The 15,493-nt window shown below is 38.0% G+C and overlaps 1 protein-coding gene across 4 annotated transcripts in view; it reads left to right on the forward strand.

Moving 5' to 3' along the window:
* The window catches only part of WNK1 (WNK lysine deficient protein kinase 1), a 108,954-nt gene that overhangs the window by 29,784 nt on the left and 63,677 nt on the right, over nt 1–15,493 (forward strand). For all 4 annotated transcript variants that reach the window (XM_075504265.1, XM_075504272.1, XM_075504283.1 and 1 more), the window contains exons 2-4: nt 6,359–6,531; nt 11,497–11,717; nt 13,763–13,920. In XM_075504265.1, coding sequence (XP_075360380.1) covers nt 6,359–6,531; nt 11,497–11,717; nt 13,763–13,920 — 552 coding nt within the window. The remainder of the gene's footprint in view (nt 1–6,358; nt 6,532–11,496; nt 11,718–13,762; nt 13,921–15,493) is intronic.

Genomic DNA, 15,493 nt, shown 5'->3' on the forward strand with positions numbered 1-15,493 from the left:
TTCTTTGTTGATATTTTGTTAATCTAGCTCAATGGTCACTGTGCTTATTTTTCCTCTTAACTGCTAGATTTTTTCAGGATGAGAACACTGCAGCCGACAAAGCCTGAGTTCCATTAACAGTACTGAATATCAGAGCACAGTCTTGCTAGCTTTTCCTCTGATGACCCCTCATTAACCTTCCCTAAAAGGCTTGCAGAGCCTTTCTCATATGCTGCAGAAATGCACACAGAAGAACATTTGTCTCTTCTGTATACTACTCCTTCCTCTGAATAATAGGCTGGGAGCAGCAGTGTCTTCCCCTCAATTTTTCAGACATTTGGAAAGCTTGATAAAATGGTGCTTGGTGTAACCTCAGCACAGATAGATAGTTTACCTTGGTTGTGATTCAGACTATCTACAATTCAACAGCACTTCGAAGTCTGTCATGGCTGTACATTTTCAGATCACACCACTTGAAGACAGTTCATTGCTACTAATTTTTCTAATGTGCTTTCTAGTGCATCTCTTTGGATAAAAGGTACATAGTGTTGTTCTAGTGTAGTTTAAAAAAACCAAAACAACAACCCCGCTAACTATCCCTGCAATATAGCTATGTAGAATTTCTGGATCTAGTGGAGGATATGCAAAAAGCTAGTAAAACCTCTCTGTCATAGAGCTAGTAAAGTGTCCAGTCTTTCTCTGTTTCCTCTTTATTGATTATCTCCCTAATATTGTAGAAGAGGGAACAGCTCTCCAAGTTGTGTAGCAGCTTGCACACTGACCTTTTAAAAAAAAAAAAAAAAGAAAATTGAAAAAATCCAGTTTGAAGTTGACCTCTATCACCTGGGAGTCTACTTATTTGTAGAAGATGGAGACCATGGGAAGATTTCTGGGTCAGGTTTGTTCTGTTGTGCATAAAGGTTCCCTGGCACTTTGGCTATGTTAATTGTACTTGATATTAAGAAACAGAAAATCTCCTTTGAGGATGCATAGCATGAGTTAGCAGATCTGGTTCCTTCCATGTAGAGTATTTCTCTTGTTATCCACTTGCTTGGTATCCTGTAGCATGTGTTTGAGAGTGAAGTGCAGTGTGTCTCTTCTGCATAACTGTGTCCATTTAATGCCAGCTGAATTGTCCTAGTATTTAGCTTAGGCCATTTGGTGTTAGTAAAACTAGACAGTAGAGGTGAGACCCTTAGCTGAGCTCAGTCTGAGCAGACTCAAATGGCCTGAGCAGAGTACGATGCCTTGCTAAGGCGGCTCTCTGCTGCTTCAGGTGTCTGAGCCAGGCTCTGCAACTGCTTGTGGTGGTGTGATGTGCTTTGCAGATGTGTGATTTCTTGTCATGATGTTAATAGGTCAGAACTCAAAAGGACTGTGGAAAGTTAGAAAGGAAAATGTATTAGAAATTACTCAGTGGACTCAACAGCTATGTGAGCGACCCAGTTGAAATTTAAGATTAATTTAGGTGCCAGAAATGTATTTTCTTTCCTCGTTAAGGGTGCTGCATAGATATTAAGCCTTGGCTGAAAAAAATCACCAAAGGAGTATAGGCATTTTTTGCTGATGAGCTTTGTTTTTTATGGTTTAGTACAATAGCTAACCTTGGGGGTGGGTGGTTGTTTTGGATTTGGGTTGGGTTTTTTTGCATTTATAGAAAGGGACCTAGGTGCAGGGACAGGAAGAGGGTAGTAACAGTTCTGTATGTAATTCATGCTCCTGTAAATTAAGTACATTAGTGAAAGAGTAAGCCTATACCTGGTTTATCATGAATGACCAAGATCCCTGGTTTACATTGGATAATGTAAACACCTCTGATAGCTCTTTCCTGACCAAAAGAAATCGGAGGGGAAGTACATGGATAAATGGAAACAGCCAAGAAAAGCTTATTGAATCATTCTGAGCTGAACAATTGTTTCACTTGCTGCCTGTCTCTGTTCAGGCCCCTGGCACTGCAGAACTGCAGGTCACGTGCTGGGAAGCCTTGCTGTTTGTCCTGGCTTGTCAAAACAATTTAATGTAGGTGGAAAGGAATGAATGAAATGGATGGAGTGGGCTTGATGCATCTGTTTCAGTTTGTTCGAAGGGCAGCCCAAGTCCGCCAGGGAAGCTATCAGTTCAGGAAGAACAATGCTGGCCATTTTATAGGATAGTTAAATCCATTTTAGGAAGGAAGCTCTCCTACAGTTTGACAGCTTTGTGTATTTTTAAATATTTGGGCTATTTCTGCTCAGTATGTGCTAACTGAGATACAAGAATGTGATTTGTTAACTTTTAGACTTAGGACTTTGTCTGCCTAAGTTTGCTTCATTATGGTAAAAAAAGACTGAAGGAGGAGAGAGGGTGTCCATTTTTTAATTTTATTAGTAGGAGTTCCAAAACAAATTGGTCTTTGAAGGATAGGGTATCAAGCCGTATATTATTAACTGTTCTTAAAGTGGTGGTTTCTTTATAAAATTGTTCAAGTTTCCCAGGCTTATGGAAAAGCATCTTATGTGTCTTGCTATTTTGTTTAGTTTCTGGCTGTTTGATTTAAAAGTAAAAATAAAATAAAAATAAAAGAAAACATTAAATTTGTTTAAACAGTCTTATACTTTGTGATACTGGAATGTTAAGTTGCGAAACCTCTATTTTTGCTTCCAGATGAAAACAGCAAACATATGCTGAAATGATCCATTTATATACCTATTTAGACTGTGAGTTACAGGAAAAAGGCTGCTGGGGATAGATCTGCTTATTTGATTCACCCTTGAGGTAATTTAATCAAATGGAGTGCTTATTTAGAATGATACGCCACAAACTTTTTGCTACCTCTTTAGAGGTGGAGATAGAGCTGAGGGTCTTGCATTCCTGCAGGCTCGTGCTCAAAGGCCACAGTGGAATCTGAGTATGGCCCCAAGTAGCTGCCTTGCTGGAAAGACACATCTGGGCTTTTGAGTCTCTTGGAGTATACGCTTGTATACAACTGAGTATTGTGAAAGCTGTCCCCTTCCCAAATTCTTGAAAAATGCTCTTTTAAATTCTTAGGTGATGATGGCTTCTTTCTGCTACAGCTCTGCTGTACAGCAACTTTGTGTGTGGTTTGTGTGTGATACCAAGATGTTCTCATTCCCCTGCCTTTCCCCAAGTATTCATACCTAACGTGGCTGGTAGCACCATTTCTCAGTCTCCCAAATTACATATGGTGCTCTATTTTCCTGCTTATCTCAATATTTTAGTAGCTGCAGCTGCTTAAATTGCATCTTTGTGCAAGAAAGAGCATAAAGTTGTCATATTTGCCCATGCTAGCAGCTCAAAGGATGCCAAAAAGTAGTATTTGGGATGGGCTTTGTTCTAGTCCATCTCTATGCGGTCTGGGAGATCTTACTGTCTAATATGTTTTAAGGTTCTGGTGTATGGAATACTCAAGTTTTGAAAGTGTACTTGTAATTTTTAAATTGCACGTTAGCCTGTATGGTAACTATTTGCTGGTTGCATTAGAATGTAGTTTGTACAAGTATAACCAGTTGTGTAGACAGATTAATTTTGTTGGTATAATTGTACACAAGATCTAATATTTTCTTGAATGCTAGGGTTGTGGGTTTTTTTAAAGTATATTCACTCTTTTCTGTTACCTAGCATTAGTGTTCCTTTAGGGAAAGAGTATAAATATAACTGTTATGGATGAGTATATGGGTTGTGTATCCAAGGAAATGAGGGTAGTTAAAGGTAGTATGCATTGCTGGTCTTATGAAACAATTGGCCTCTCTGTCTTTTTCTTACAGCTCTGTTTAATGTTCACTTTTACTGCTGCAGTATGCTACTGAAGGGTGTGATGTTTCCTTGGTTGCAAAAACATAGCTGTCTTCCCTGGGTGAAATTTGTTGGCCTGTGTGTGTGTCCAGACTTGTCCCAGATCATTAGGGCACTGTGACTTTCAAAGAAGTGTTGAATTACGTAGTATATTGTCACTGTCTTGGTGGGGGTGTTTTTTGGTTTGGTTTTTTTTGTTTGTTTCTTTTCTTTTGTTTTGTTTTGTTTTAATGGCAGCACTGAAGTGTTGAGTGTCTGTTTCAAACGTCACGGATATGTTGCAGGAACACGATGCTACCATTGATGTGACCAGAAAGAGAAATGAGTCAAAGTGTGCATGCCCGTTAAGAGTCTGTTCATTGATAAGAGTGATTAGCACTTGTTAGTTTCTATTTGGGGCTAGTAGTACAGTGGTAGGGAAAACTGAATAAGGCCCTTAAAGGAGATTAGGTTTACACAGATTAAGATGAGAACTTAATGTGAAGTGTAGTCTAAAACTGGTTAGTAGTATTTGTGGTAGATACCTTGTTAGAATGCACAAAATAAAGGAAATCTAATCCAAATGTATATCTAAAATCTAGGTTTTGGACAAAAATGTATGCAGGTGTTAATATTACATAGCAAATTTAAAAGTGATATAAAAATAATTGATGCAGCCTTGTTTTTATAATTACCATATATAATAATTGGATTTACAGCTATACACTAGATTTAAAATGTGGATTATATGGATCAAGTGCAGAGGCTGGGAAGACTCTGCTTTATTTTACTGTAAGAATGATTATGTTACTGTGATTTTGTATTGCTTGAAGCATTGAGTGCTTCTTAGAAGCGTGTATGTATGGTCTGTTGACTGATGTACCTATTGCAGCTTTTCTGTATCACAGCTGTGTGTAGCAGTCAAGATTAACTGGTTTTGAACAGAACTTGTGCTGCTGTGTTTATTGTAATGAAAGGAAAGCTATTAGATGGGTAAGATAGCTCAAATGGAAGTGTTACTTCCATATTTAAAAAAAAAACAACACCTAAGCAGATATGAATACTTAACATGTTTGCAGAAACACTCCGCAAACATTTATATTGAAATTTGTTTGTGCAAGTATGCTTATGAAGGAGTGAGAAGAGGTGGTAGTGCTAATTTCTGCAGAGTGCAGTAGTTGCAGGATTGAATACTTTTGATGTCTGTAGACTAAATTTGCGAGGTTTAGGAATTTAGCATCTTCCGAAGAACTGTAAAAGTATGTGTGTGATTGACATTCATAGGCACTGAAAAGATACTGATCCCTGAGGTAATTTCAAACCTGTTTTCAAACTTTCACCTGGAATACTTTTACACTTCTGAAAATTGGAGCTTCATCTGGAAATTAAGTTTGTCCATGCCCAAAGATACTCTGTGAACCTCTTAATGTAAGTGAATATAGGATGGTTTAGATATTAGCATGGCTGAATGATACTGAGAAAACACATTACCTGTAAGCAAAAGAAGAAGAATTACTGCCTGAAGGACAGTAGGAGGTTGTGAGCAGTACAAGTAAACCCTGCATGTTTTTACTACCTCCTTTTAATTGAAAAAGAAATATGGAATGAAGTGACTTGAAATTATTACTCAGATTTGACAAAGAGGTCACTGGTTATTCCTAAGTAACTGTTAGAAACAATGATTCTAAAATTCTGGGCTTTAAGTATATCCTGAAATGATTTTTTTTTTTTTTTTTAATACAAACTGCATATGGGTCCAATTTATGTCAGTCAATCAATCTGGTGTGACCAGTGCATTGGTAAGCTGACAACACTGAATGACACAAGGAGACTGTTTTCTGTTGAGATGTGCAGCTTATTCTGGTAATAGCTTCTCAGAGTCTTGACAATATCTGATAGACAGTTGTTGGTAGATAATACAACAGTATTGTCCAGGAATGCTTTTTCATGATCTGTCTCTGGCCAAAAGATTGCTTTCTGTCTCTAGTGTGAATTATGTTTTTGTTTTCCTTGATGCGAGGTTACAGGAAACTTGCTCAATCATGAGGTCATGCTTTTAATCTAGAAAATCCAACTCATTTGCTTGTTCTTCTACAGTTTTAAGTACGTACTATATGTTAGGTTTGATGCTCTACCCCATATACGGAGGGTTAATCCAATCTGTTACCAGTGGTCTGGATATTATACACATAGGAATAACTAAAGATTATTGTTATGTACAACTTGAGAGATACTTTAGATGATCCAATCTTGTTTACTCTTGACCACTTGAATAATTGAGGGCATTATGTCCCCCTTCACCTCAAGTCAGGCAATGACTAAATTTATTAGAGTAGGGGAGGAGGAAACAGGAAGAGGAGATAATCTACACATCTCGACTTAGAATTCTTACCTCTGAGAGCAATCAGATTGTAAGGAAAAATATGATAAAAAAGACTGTAAAAATGTCTTCTAAATAAAGTATTTGAGGGCAATTGCAAACAAAATGGCATTTAAGACTACTGATTCTTACTTGTTCACTGACTGTACCCAAGTGTGTTTCAAGTTGCTGCTTCTCTGAGTAAGAAACAAAGCAAAGCTTTCTGACGTACCTTTTCTTTTTCATTAGGATCGGAAGCTGTCCAAGTCAGAGCGACAAAGATTTAAAGAGGAAGCTGGGATGCTGAAAGGGCTTCAGCATCCCAATATTGTCAGGTTCTATGATTCCTGGGAGTCTACAGTCAAAGGAAAAAAGTGTATTGTTCTTGTGACGGAACTCATGACATCTGGAACATTGAAAACGTAAGTAAATGAATGCATGTCAAAGCATATAAAAATCATTAGCACAAAATCAGAGCATTAGAAATAGATCATGTTTCAGAATAGATAAGAATAGAGCCCTTTTGCTGAGGGCTAAATTTCTGTAGGGAAATTCTTGTTTAAGAGGAGCCTTACTAGCACTGGAGGGTATTGTAGAACATCCTTTAAGTTAGCAAGCTTGTCATATTCTTCCTTGTGATGTCCTAGGAAGCACATGCAGAAAATGTTCAGATTTTGAGAGCTCAGGAAGACAGTGCTCTATTTTCACTTCTCAGAATTTTTCATTTTTTCATTTTCCTCTCCAGCTGCCTTCCATTCAGCATGAGCTGGTTTGTAAAGTTCAAAGCACAAATTAATTCACCTCTTCTGGGAGGTTTTGACTGTTACTACAGTACAAATAATATGTAAAAAGAAAAAAAACTCCATCACCTATTTGTTTAGCTGAAACTTCATGAAGCAGTACCTAACAGAAATCTGAAAATATGCAGATGCCTGCAATTTCAACCTGTGAAGTAGTTGAGTGAAACTAAGTCTATTTTTAAGCCGAAGTTAAAGTATACACCAGCAAATCAAACTGCCATGAAGGCCCTGTTATGTTATGTGGAGCTTAGGGGAAGTTACAGTGAAATCACGCCTTTGCCTTGCACTGTAGAAACTTGCAGAGCTGTGAGCTTGTTCACAAGCATCCAGTCACCATTAATCTACTGGAAATAAAACTGCCAGCATTTGAAATTCAGGGATTGTGGGTCGCTGTCTTAATTCAGTGCCCATTTAAGTCTTGGAGAGGCATTCAAATCCTAAATGTGTAAGCAGGCTGTAGGAGCTGGAAACAATTTGCAATCTGTTTGGTTAAAATAGCCTGTGAATGTCTTGTGTTTTTACGATGCTTATTGATAGCCACAAATGGACATACTTAAAGAAAGAAAAAATGGCTCTCTGGGAGTCTGGACTGCAATTACAGGGAAGTGTTTGTCTCTTGAAATAGTACTGGAGGGCTAAAGATACTGCAACTTTCTTTTTAGCTGTATGTTCAGGGAAGACTTTTCTGAGGTTAAGGTATTTCAGATAAAATAATAGACCTGTTGCTTCATGTGCTGTTTTCAGCGTAGTAATAAAGTAAAGGTTTTACAGCTCTGTATAGATGCCTTTCAGTTACCTAATTTTATGCTAGAATATGTGCTGTTAGATTTAAGTTTTTTCTCCCTTTCTTACTCCTTTCTCCTCTTCACAGATTTTAATGTTTGGATTGGCTTGTTATATGGTGGCATAAGCAAGATGATAAAGTTATAATAAATTACTAATAATAGTAACAATTATAAAGTAGGGTGTTGGTAGGAAGAAATACCTCAGATTTGCTGGCTGTAGGATTATGTTGTACTCTGAAGTATGAAGGTCTTTATTTTATGCAGAAAGAACTAATAGGCTCTTTAATTGAAGATCTTTTAAACTATAGACTTCTGGGTGGGTTTTTTCCCCACTATTGTATAGTTTGTGTTATAATTGTGATTTAGTTTATTCTTGTCCACGTCACTTGAGACTTGACAGGTAAACTATATGGGAATGTTCTGATGTGCCAAATTTAATATCATTAAGTATTTCATGTACCTGTGTCACATTCCTAGATTTACACTGCACACTTGTGTTTGCTTATGATATTTAGCTGTGTTACTTCCATATCTTTTTTTCAGTGTGTTTACATTACCTGCGTTTAATACAAGTGATACCTTCCTCATTTTGAGACTTGAGACATAGACATTGTTATCACTTGATGTAAAAAAAGTGAACGAACAGAAGAAAAGTGTGGTGATATCTTAAAGTAAATTTTCCTCATGTTTTTTTCTCATTTGTATACATTTAGATATATATACACATAAATATTGTTAAAATACAATATGTACAAATGTTAAAATATTGTGGACTTATTCTTTTCAAATGCTGCCTGGGCAAATTTCTAATTTTGCATGAAGCAGAGTCCCTGAACTTTTGCATACCAATGGAAAAGTTTTATAACTCAATTGTTGTAAAGAATAAAACTGCTTTCTGATATTGTATGTTATCATGGCATTAAAATATTGCAGAAAAAAATGGAGTTGTCTAATTTAAAAATTGTTTCCTTCATTAATAGTATAATTAAGACTTAATCTGACCTAGTTCTCAGCCACTAGTTTTTTCTAAGGCCGTTGTAGTGTGTGTTCCTGGTCCACTTTAAATGAATGTGTCAGCTCTCTGGTAGGACATGTACCTTCATAACTACCTCTGCTAACTTAGCAGGGTTTCCTATAGCTCATCGAGCTGAGATGCTATAGATTAGCAGCCTTCCTGCTTAGAAACAAACAAACAAAACTAAACCAACCTTGAGACAGAAATCCAAACTCTAGTTCCTGTTTCTCTCTATTCATTTAAGCTAACTATTAAGAAAGCCTCGTGTTCTCATCTTTGCTTGTATTCTGTGCAAAGATCCAATATCTATCTTTTTAAAATTGACTACTACCCTGTAAAGTAGACAAGAACAACATTGATTAAACAGGAACAAGTTCAGTGGAGGGCCACCAAGATGGCCAGGTGCTGGAGTACCTGCTATGTGAAGGAGGGTCTAAGGCAACTGGACTTGGTCATCCTGAAGAAGAGGATCCTTTGGGGGAGACCTAACAGCAGCCTTCCAGGGCATATGAGGGAGTCAGTCAGGCTCTTCACAGTGGTGCATGGTGGGAAGATTAGAGACAACAGGCATAAATTGAAACAAAAGAGATTCAGACTGATATAAGGAGAAGCTGTTTCAGTGGTGATAGTCAGGCAGTGGAACAGGTTGCCCCAAGATGTTGGCAAGCTCCGTCCTTGGAGATACTAGAAGCCTGGCTGGATACAGTCCAGAGTAACCATGTCTGACTTCATGGTTGACCCTACCTTGAGCAGAAACTTAGACTAGAAATCTCTTGAGGTCTCTTCAAGCCTGAGTTGTCCTATGATACTAGGAAAATGGAAACCATACTGCCTAGTAGGGTTGTCTGTGTATTTTTATGTATTTATACATGCTTCCATTTTAAAATGGTTTCTGCCTTAAGTGGCATGTGACTTCGTTCATGACAGCGTTGTGGAAAAATGACAGCAGCACTGCGGGATGCTGGGTGGTGGTTGGACCCAGGTCCTTTAACAGTGAGAAGCTGGCAGTAGACTAGCATATTTGAAACCAAGAATGTAATTAGGGATTCCAGATGCTGAACTGAAGTGCCCCTACCATGTGATCTTTGGAACAGGCTCAAGGGAGATGAATGAGGGTTGTGTCAATAGCAAGAATTCAAGTGGTAGCTTGATGTGATCCAGAACCTCTTTCAGTTTGTCTCTTTCCTTGGCTTGGCTTTTTCCCTGCCTGTCTTTACATTCTGTTTTGAGACTTGATTTCCTTCTGGAACTGGATCCCAATTGCTTTTACAGATCTGTTTTCACAGCAGGATTACTGGTAGCAGCTTGATTTTCCAGATCTTCTTTTGAACTGGAGAAATTAAAGTAAAAGGGATTAATACACTGCATTTTTATGTTGGCATTGATTCAAGTGATTTCCTCAAAACTTCTTCTCCTGATTAAGTGGATATGCAGAAGAGACTGAACACTACCATGGAATAATTGAACATGACTTGGTTTTATTTTAAGATTGTAGTTGCTAGACTCTATGCTCGTCACATAATTTACTACCACTCTTGCAGTAGTGTGATAACTGGTCTTTAACTGATACTTTGACAGAGTAATATTGGCTCAATAAGAGTAAAGTCCTTGCTCTATACAGCATGGTAGTTCCTTTCTCTAAATGTATTTCAGCCGATACTTTTTCACAAGGAAGAAAACAACAGCTCTTCACTTCAAATTGTTTTACCCAAAGAGGGTTTGTGAGAATACACTGCTGGAAAGCACTTGAATACTGTCATAGGTTATTCATCTTGTGGCATATCTAATCTGTTGAAGTTAAGGAGTAGAATAAGATCATAGTCTTAGGTCATAAGCATTGGAAAATATTTTTGGTATGAAATTTGATTCTTCTGACATGGGATTTTCAAAAGCGGCAATGCTAGAACAATTAAGGTTGGGTCACATTCTACCTGCAAAGGGATACTGACTTTAGGTATGAACTCTTCAGCTATTTGGCAGACCTTTTTTGAAGATTTCCCTGCCCCGTCCATATCTGTCCATACTTTTGAAGTAGTGAGTAGTACCAGTCAGACTTGGGTCATAGAAACCCATCCTGCACCAGGGAAGTGATCTCTAAGAACTTCTAATTTTCTGGACAACTAAACAAGTAAATTTGGAGCAGGTTTAAAGTGTAACCTAGAATCCTTCGCCAGAGTGCTTGGACTAATATTGATAACTAAGGTATAATGACTTCAGAGCTCTTGCACAGTTTGTAACAGCTCTGTACTTGGTTGTTATTAGCGTTTTGGCTCTAGTGCCACACCTTCCCACCCAGTTATATTTAATCAACAAAAAGGTTATAACTATTTAAGCAGTTTCAGGATAAAAGGTAGGGAAGAAAAAAACCCTCTTAAATGAATAGATAAAGAATTGCTGTAATGCATAAGCTTTTAACTCTTTGTCAAGGAAGGCAGTGCCTTGAAATTTAGCAAGCTAGCTGCCTAATGACCATAGGGTGACTTTGTATGCAAATGAATTATTAGCTATAGATTAAGCATTTCACATTTATCTTTCAGCACTGTAAGTCCCCTGGCTAGAAGAAAGGGGGTAGAAATTCTGAATAGAACAGCTTAAGTTTTAGGAGGGGAAATCATCTTCAGCTCCTCTGAAGTCTTGAAATGCCCAAGTAGATTTTAAAATAGAAGGTGAAGCTGAAATGTGTGCATCTCTAATTACTACTTTCTTACTTCAGAACAGCAAATGATACAGCATAATCTACTACTTGTTAGCAGAACCTGTTTAACCTACTGTTACTTTTTTCATTAGGTATTTGAAAAGATTTAAAGTGATGAAAATCAAAGTACTGCGAAGCTGGTGCCGTCAGATACTGAAAGGCTTACAATTTCTACACACACGCACTCCTCCCATTATTCATAGAGACTTAAAATGTGACAACATCTTCATTACTGGCCCCACTGGATCAGTCAAGATTGGAGACCTTGGTCTGGCAACACTGAAACGAGCTTCTTTTGCCAAAAGTGTGATAGGTAAGCCTTCCCTGTTTTGGAGGCTGGTGAGCCAGTCTACCTGTTTGGAAACTTCAGTCTTTTAAGAGCTTTCCTTAAAAGTATGGTTTCAAAGGTACATGGTCAAAGCCTGAAGATGTGTAGGCTTTGTTTCTTGGCTGTTGAGGTCATTCTGTGTTCCTGATGAGATTATATGTTGAAATTTTGGTTGTGCTTTTGATATTTGTATGTTAACATTAAGTATTTTGGAATATAGTTTTCATTGCCCTGCCCAACAGTTTAGTGCAACATTGTTGATAAAACCACTCTTGGCTACATATAAATCTCAGCTTTAATATGATGCTTCAAGAAATGTACAAAAGCATTTTGGTGACCAAACAACATTTTGATGTTTAGTCTAGCATTAATTTATACAGCCAATTTTTTTTATTGTCACCAGGGGTTAATATTAAATCTCTTACACTTTGAGTAATTGGAAACTAAGGTATAGCAAAGAAAGGCAATATATGTATTTTATACCACACTCTGACTGTGATATAATGCCTTACTCAGGGAGTCTATAGAATGTAGATTTATGTAAGTTAGGAGGATGCATTGGGGAAGTATTGCCTTTATACTTGCTCTGTTCTTATGTATCCACTAATAAACCTTTTCAGAAATTGGTTTGATGGAACTAGTATAGTCTTTCTTGTGAATTCTTTAAAGAATTGGTTTTATCAGCTTTGTTTATATAGTTGGGTGAATAGACTGCAGGGAATGAAGTTGCTCTCACTCTCAGTATTTAGAGCTTGCTAAAATGCAGTATTACTCAACAGTCCTATACTAGATTCCTAGATGGCATCAGTGGTGTATACCTGTAAATTGTCTTGCAAGCTGTTGCTGAAATATTTCCTGCTTCTTAACCAGGTCAAAGTATTAATAGGAAAGAAAAGTATATGGTGTGAAAACAATATATTTTCTTAAGCATACTTGTCCTCAAATTTATCATTGGAAAATTACCACTTCATATCTAGCTATCTGTTAATGGTTGGCCTTTGGATAAATGACTTCAATTACATCCTCTTTTTTTTGTTTAGCATGGTGAAAACAAGCAACATGGCTATAGAATGATCTGTAAACTGTTTTGAATCTGGTGTCTGCAGGAAATAATTCTGTGCTTAAATTTTACAAAAAGCAAACTTGCACCTCTGGCTTAAAGTAAATCTGATCATACAATGCAGTCCCTTTGCTTACAGAGGGGACGCTGTGATGCTTCACTGGGCAATAATTTTCTGCACACTATTTAAATGGGACTTGTTGAATCTCACGCTCTATGCCTGTAACTCAATCTCTCTGTATTTCTGAGTATTTTTGACTGTAGGATGTCCCTCACTAATGCCTGTATCTGCAGTAGGCCTATAAATATACTGCAGGTGGGAAGGTAAGTATATGAAGAAAAGGGCTCTGGTGAGTGGCCTTTGCAGAAAATTACTTTTTATCCTTTTTTTTCACGAAGGTTTATGTTTGTAACAGAGTTTTTCATTGCAAGGCCTTTCCCGAACCATTATACTTCAAAATGTAGATGGAGAGCATCAGGTCAGAGACTAGCTGTGGGCTCTTACCAATACTACTTCTTTTGCAGCAGAGGGCAGTCAGGTAACTTTTGAAACAAGGTTTAATGTGCCTCCTTTCTTACAGGGAGAAAAGGTAAGTGGTGTCTTAACTCTCCTTAGTATTTGGTTTGCAGCCTATGGCTAGTCTACAGTTTTCCCCTCTTCTTATCCCCTCCCCTCCATTTGACTCCAGCCTGATCCAGTCTGTTTTGATACTTATATTAACTAACACGCATAAAACAGGAATTGCATCAGTCCTTTCATGCCATTCTTATTTCATAAAGGCCTTGCAATGGAAGACTCACAAAGTATGTTGATGCAACAGAGTGACTAAGGGTTTCCTCCCTCTTCTTTTTGCCTCCACTTTCTCTTGTCTCACAGGTCTGCCCATCCGCTTCCTCCTGCGGTGAGTAACGCCAGCAGCCTCTGCTCGCTTTGAGACATTTAGAGTCTGAATCGTTCTTTTAATTTAAGGTACCCCAGAGTTCATGGCCCCCGAGATGTATGAGGAGAAATATGATGAATCCGTTGATGTATATGCTTTTGGGATGTGTATGCTAGAGATGGCCACGTCTGAGTATCCTTATTCCGAGTGCCAAAATGCTGCGCAGATCTACCGTCGAGTGACCAGTGTAAGTCCCTCCCCAGTACTGATTCTAAAGCTACTACTACTAGCAGGAAAGGAGTACAGCTCAGCTGGGTAGCATGGTACTATGCAAATGTGCATGGGGAAAAAGAGAAGCTGACGAGAGGTTTTTGGGGGATGGGTGGAAAGGTATAGGATGGTTCAACTTGCCAAACAGTCAGTCAGTAGCCTGTAAAACATGTGAATGGAAATAGAATTTTGCATGTGTTCATACTCTTCTTTCAGCATAGAAGAAGGTATTGCATAGGATTTAAAAAAAAAAAAAAACCACACACAAAAACCCAAACAAACAACATCAGAATAATAGCAGATTATTTTCTAAGCCACTGGGGCGGATGGTGGAAGCATTTCAGTCTTGAAGATTAGCTGGTGACTTTGTTCTCTGAAATAAAGCTGGATCACAAATTCAGAGTACTTTGGCTTAGCTGCCTGCCAAGGCAAATCATAAATTGTTACCTAGAGTGATTTTAAGTTAATAGTTTACTGAATTCCAGATGGCCCTTAGCTACTGTGTGTCGGGTGCACTTCTAATAATTATGCAGTAGAAATACTTGATAAATAGCAGGAAAGGTATTCCACCCCTGAAAAGTGCTGGTAAGTGTAGTGGTGGAAGCATTGCGAGTGAAACCAAGTAAGGCTGAGAAGGGAGGCAAGAGATTTGAGTTTGCCCATCTGACTGGACTAAGTGGAACCTGCAGACCTTGAATGTAGGAAGAACTGTAGTGCTAGAAATGTTCAGAATGGTTGTGGCTAGATTTACTTTGTGATCTCTAAAACAGTGTCATGAAGACTATGTTGGTGCAGTAAAACAAATGGCACACATCCAACCTTCTGATCTAAGCATTCAGAAAGAATAGTGAGGTGGCCACTTGGGGAAGTAAAAACTTGCATTGGATTTCTCAGAATACCTGTGCGGATGTGCAGAGGAAGGAAAAAACCATAACCTCTTTCTCCGATCTGTAGACAAACGGATTCCTGTTAATCTTTCTGTGTATTATCTTGGAGAAATTGAGGATTTAATAAACGACTTGCTTACCTTTGGAAAAATAAAATGCTGTCTTATTCCTGATGCCTCACACTATAAAAGGCAGATATAACTACTGACTTACAGATGTGGAAGGAAGGATCTTCATGTCAGAAGTAATGAATTCTGAAGGAAGGCTTGGTGAAATAAAACTGTCCCTTGTTTGAAGAGTATTGGAGAGGCACAGAAGGAAGAAGAAAGAAGGGATAAATGGCCATTTTGTTTTTAGAACAGATGTTAGAGTAAGTTTATATGTATATACACAGAGTCTTTTTTTTTTTTGCATGTTGGTGGACTTACCTGTAATTTTCTAAATAGAGAGGAAAAACAAGGGTAAAGTCTAGCCTTTGCTCTGCTTACAGCATAATCTGATCTGCAAGCTATTTGGGTCAGTGAAAGAAAACTAAGTATCTTACCAAAACAGTCTTAGTGGTACCTTTTGATATGCTTATGTATGTGTCTTGGCCAGAGCCAAAGAAGCATGATTTCGGTATGGGATGGGCACTTTTTCTGAGAACAGATACCTGATGTAACT

This window comes from Mycteria americana, chromosome 1, assembly GCF_035582795.1.
Source record: "Mycteria americana isolate JAX WOST 10 ecotype Jacksonville Zoo and Gardens chromosome 1, USCA_MyAme_1.0, whole genome shotgun sequence".
In the NCBI taxonomy this organism is placed as follows: Eukaryota; Metazoa; Chordata; class Aves; order Ciconiiformes; family Ciconiidae; genus Mycteria; species Mycteria americana.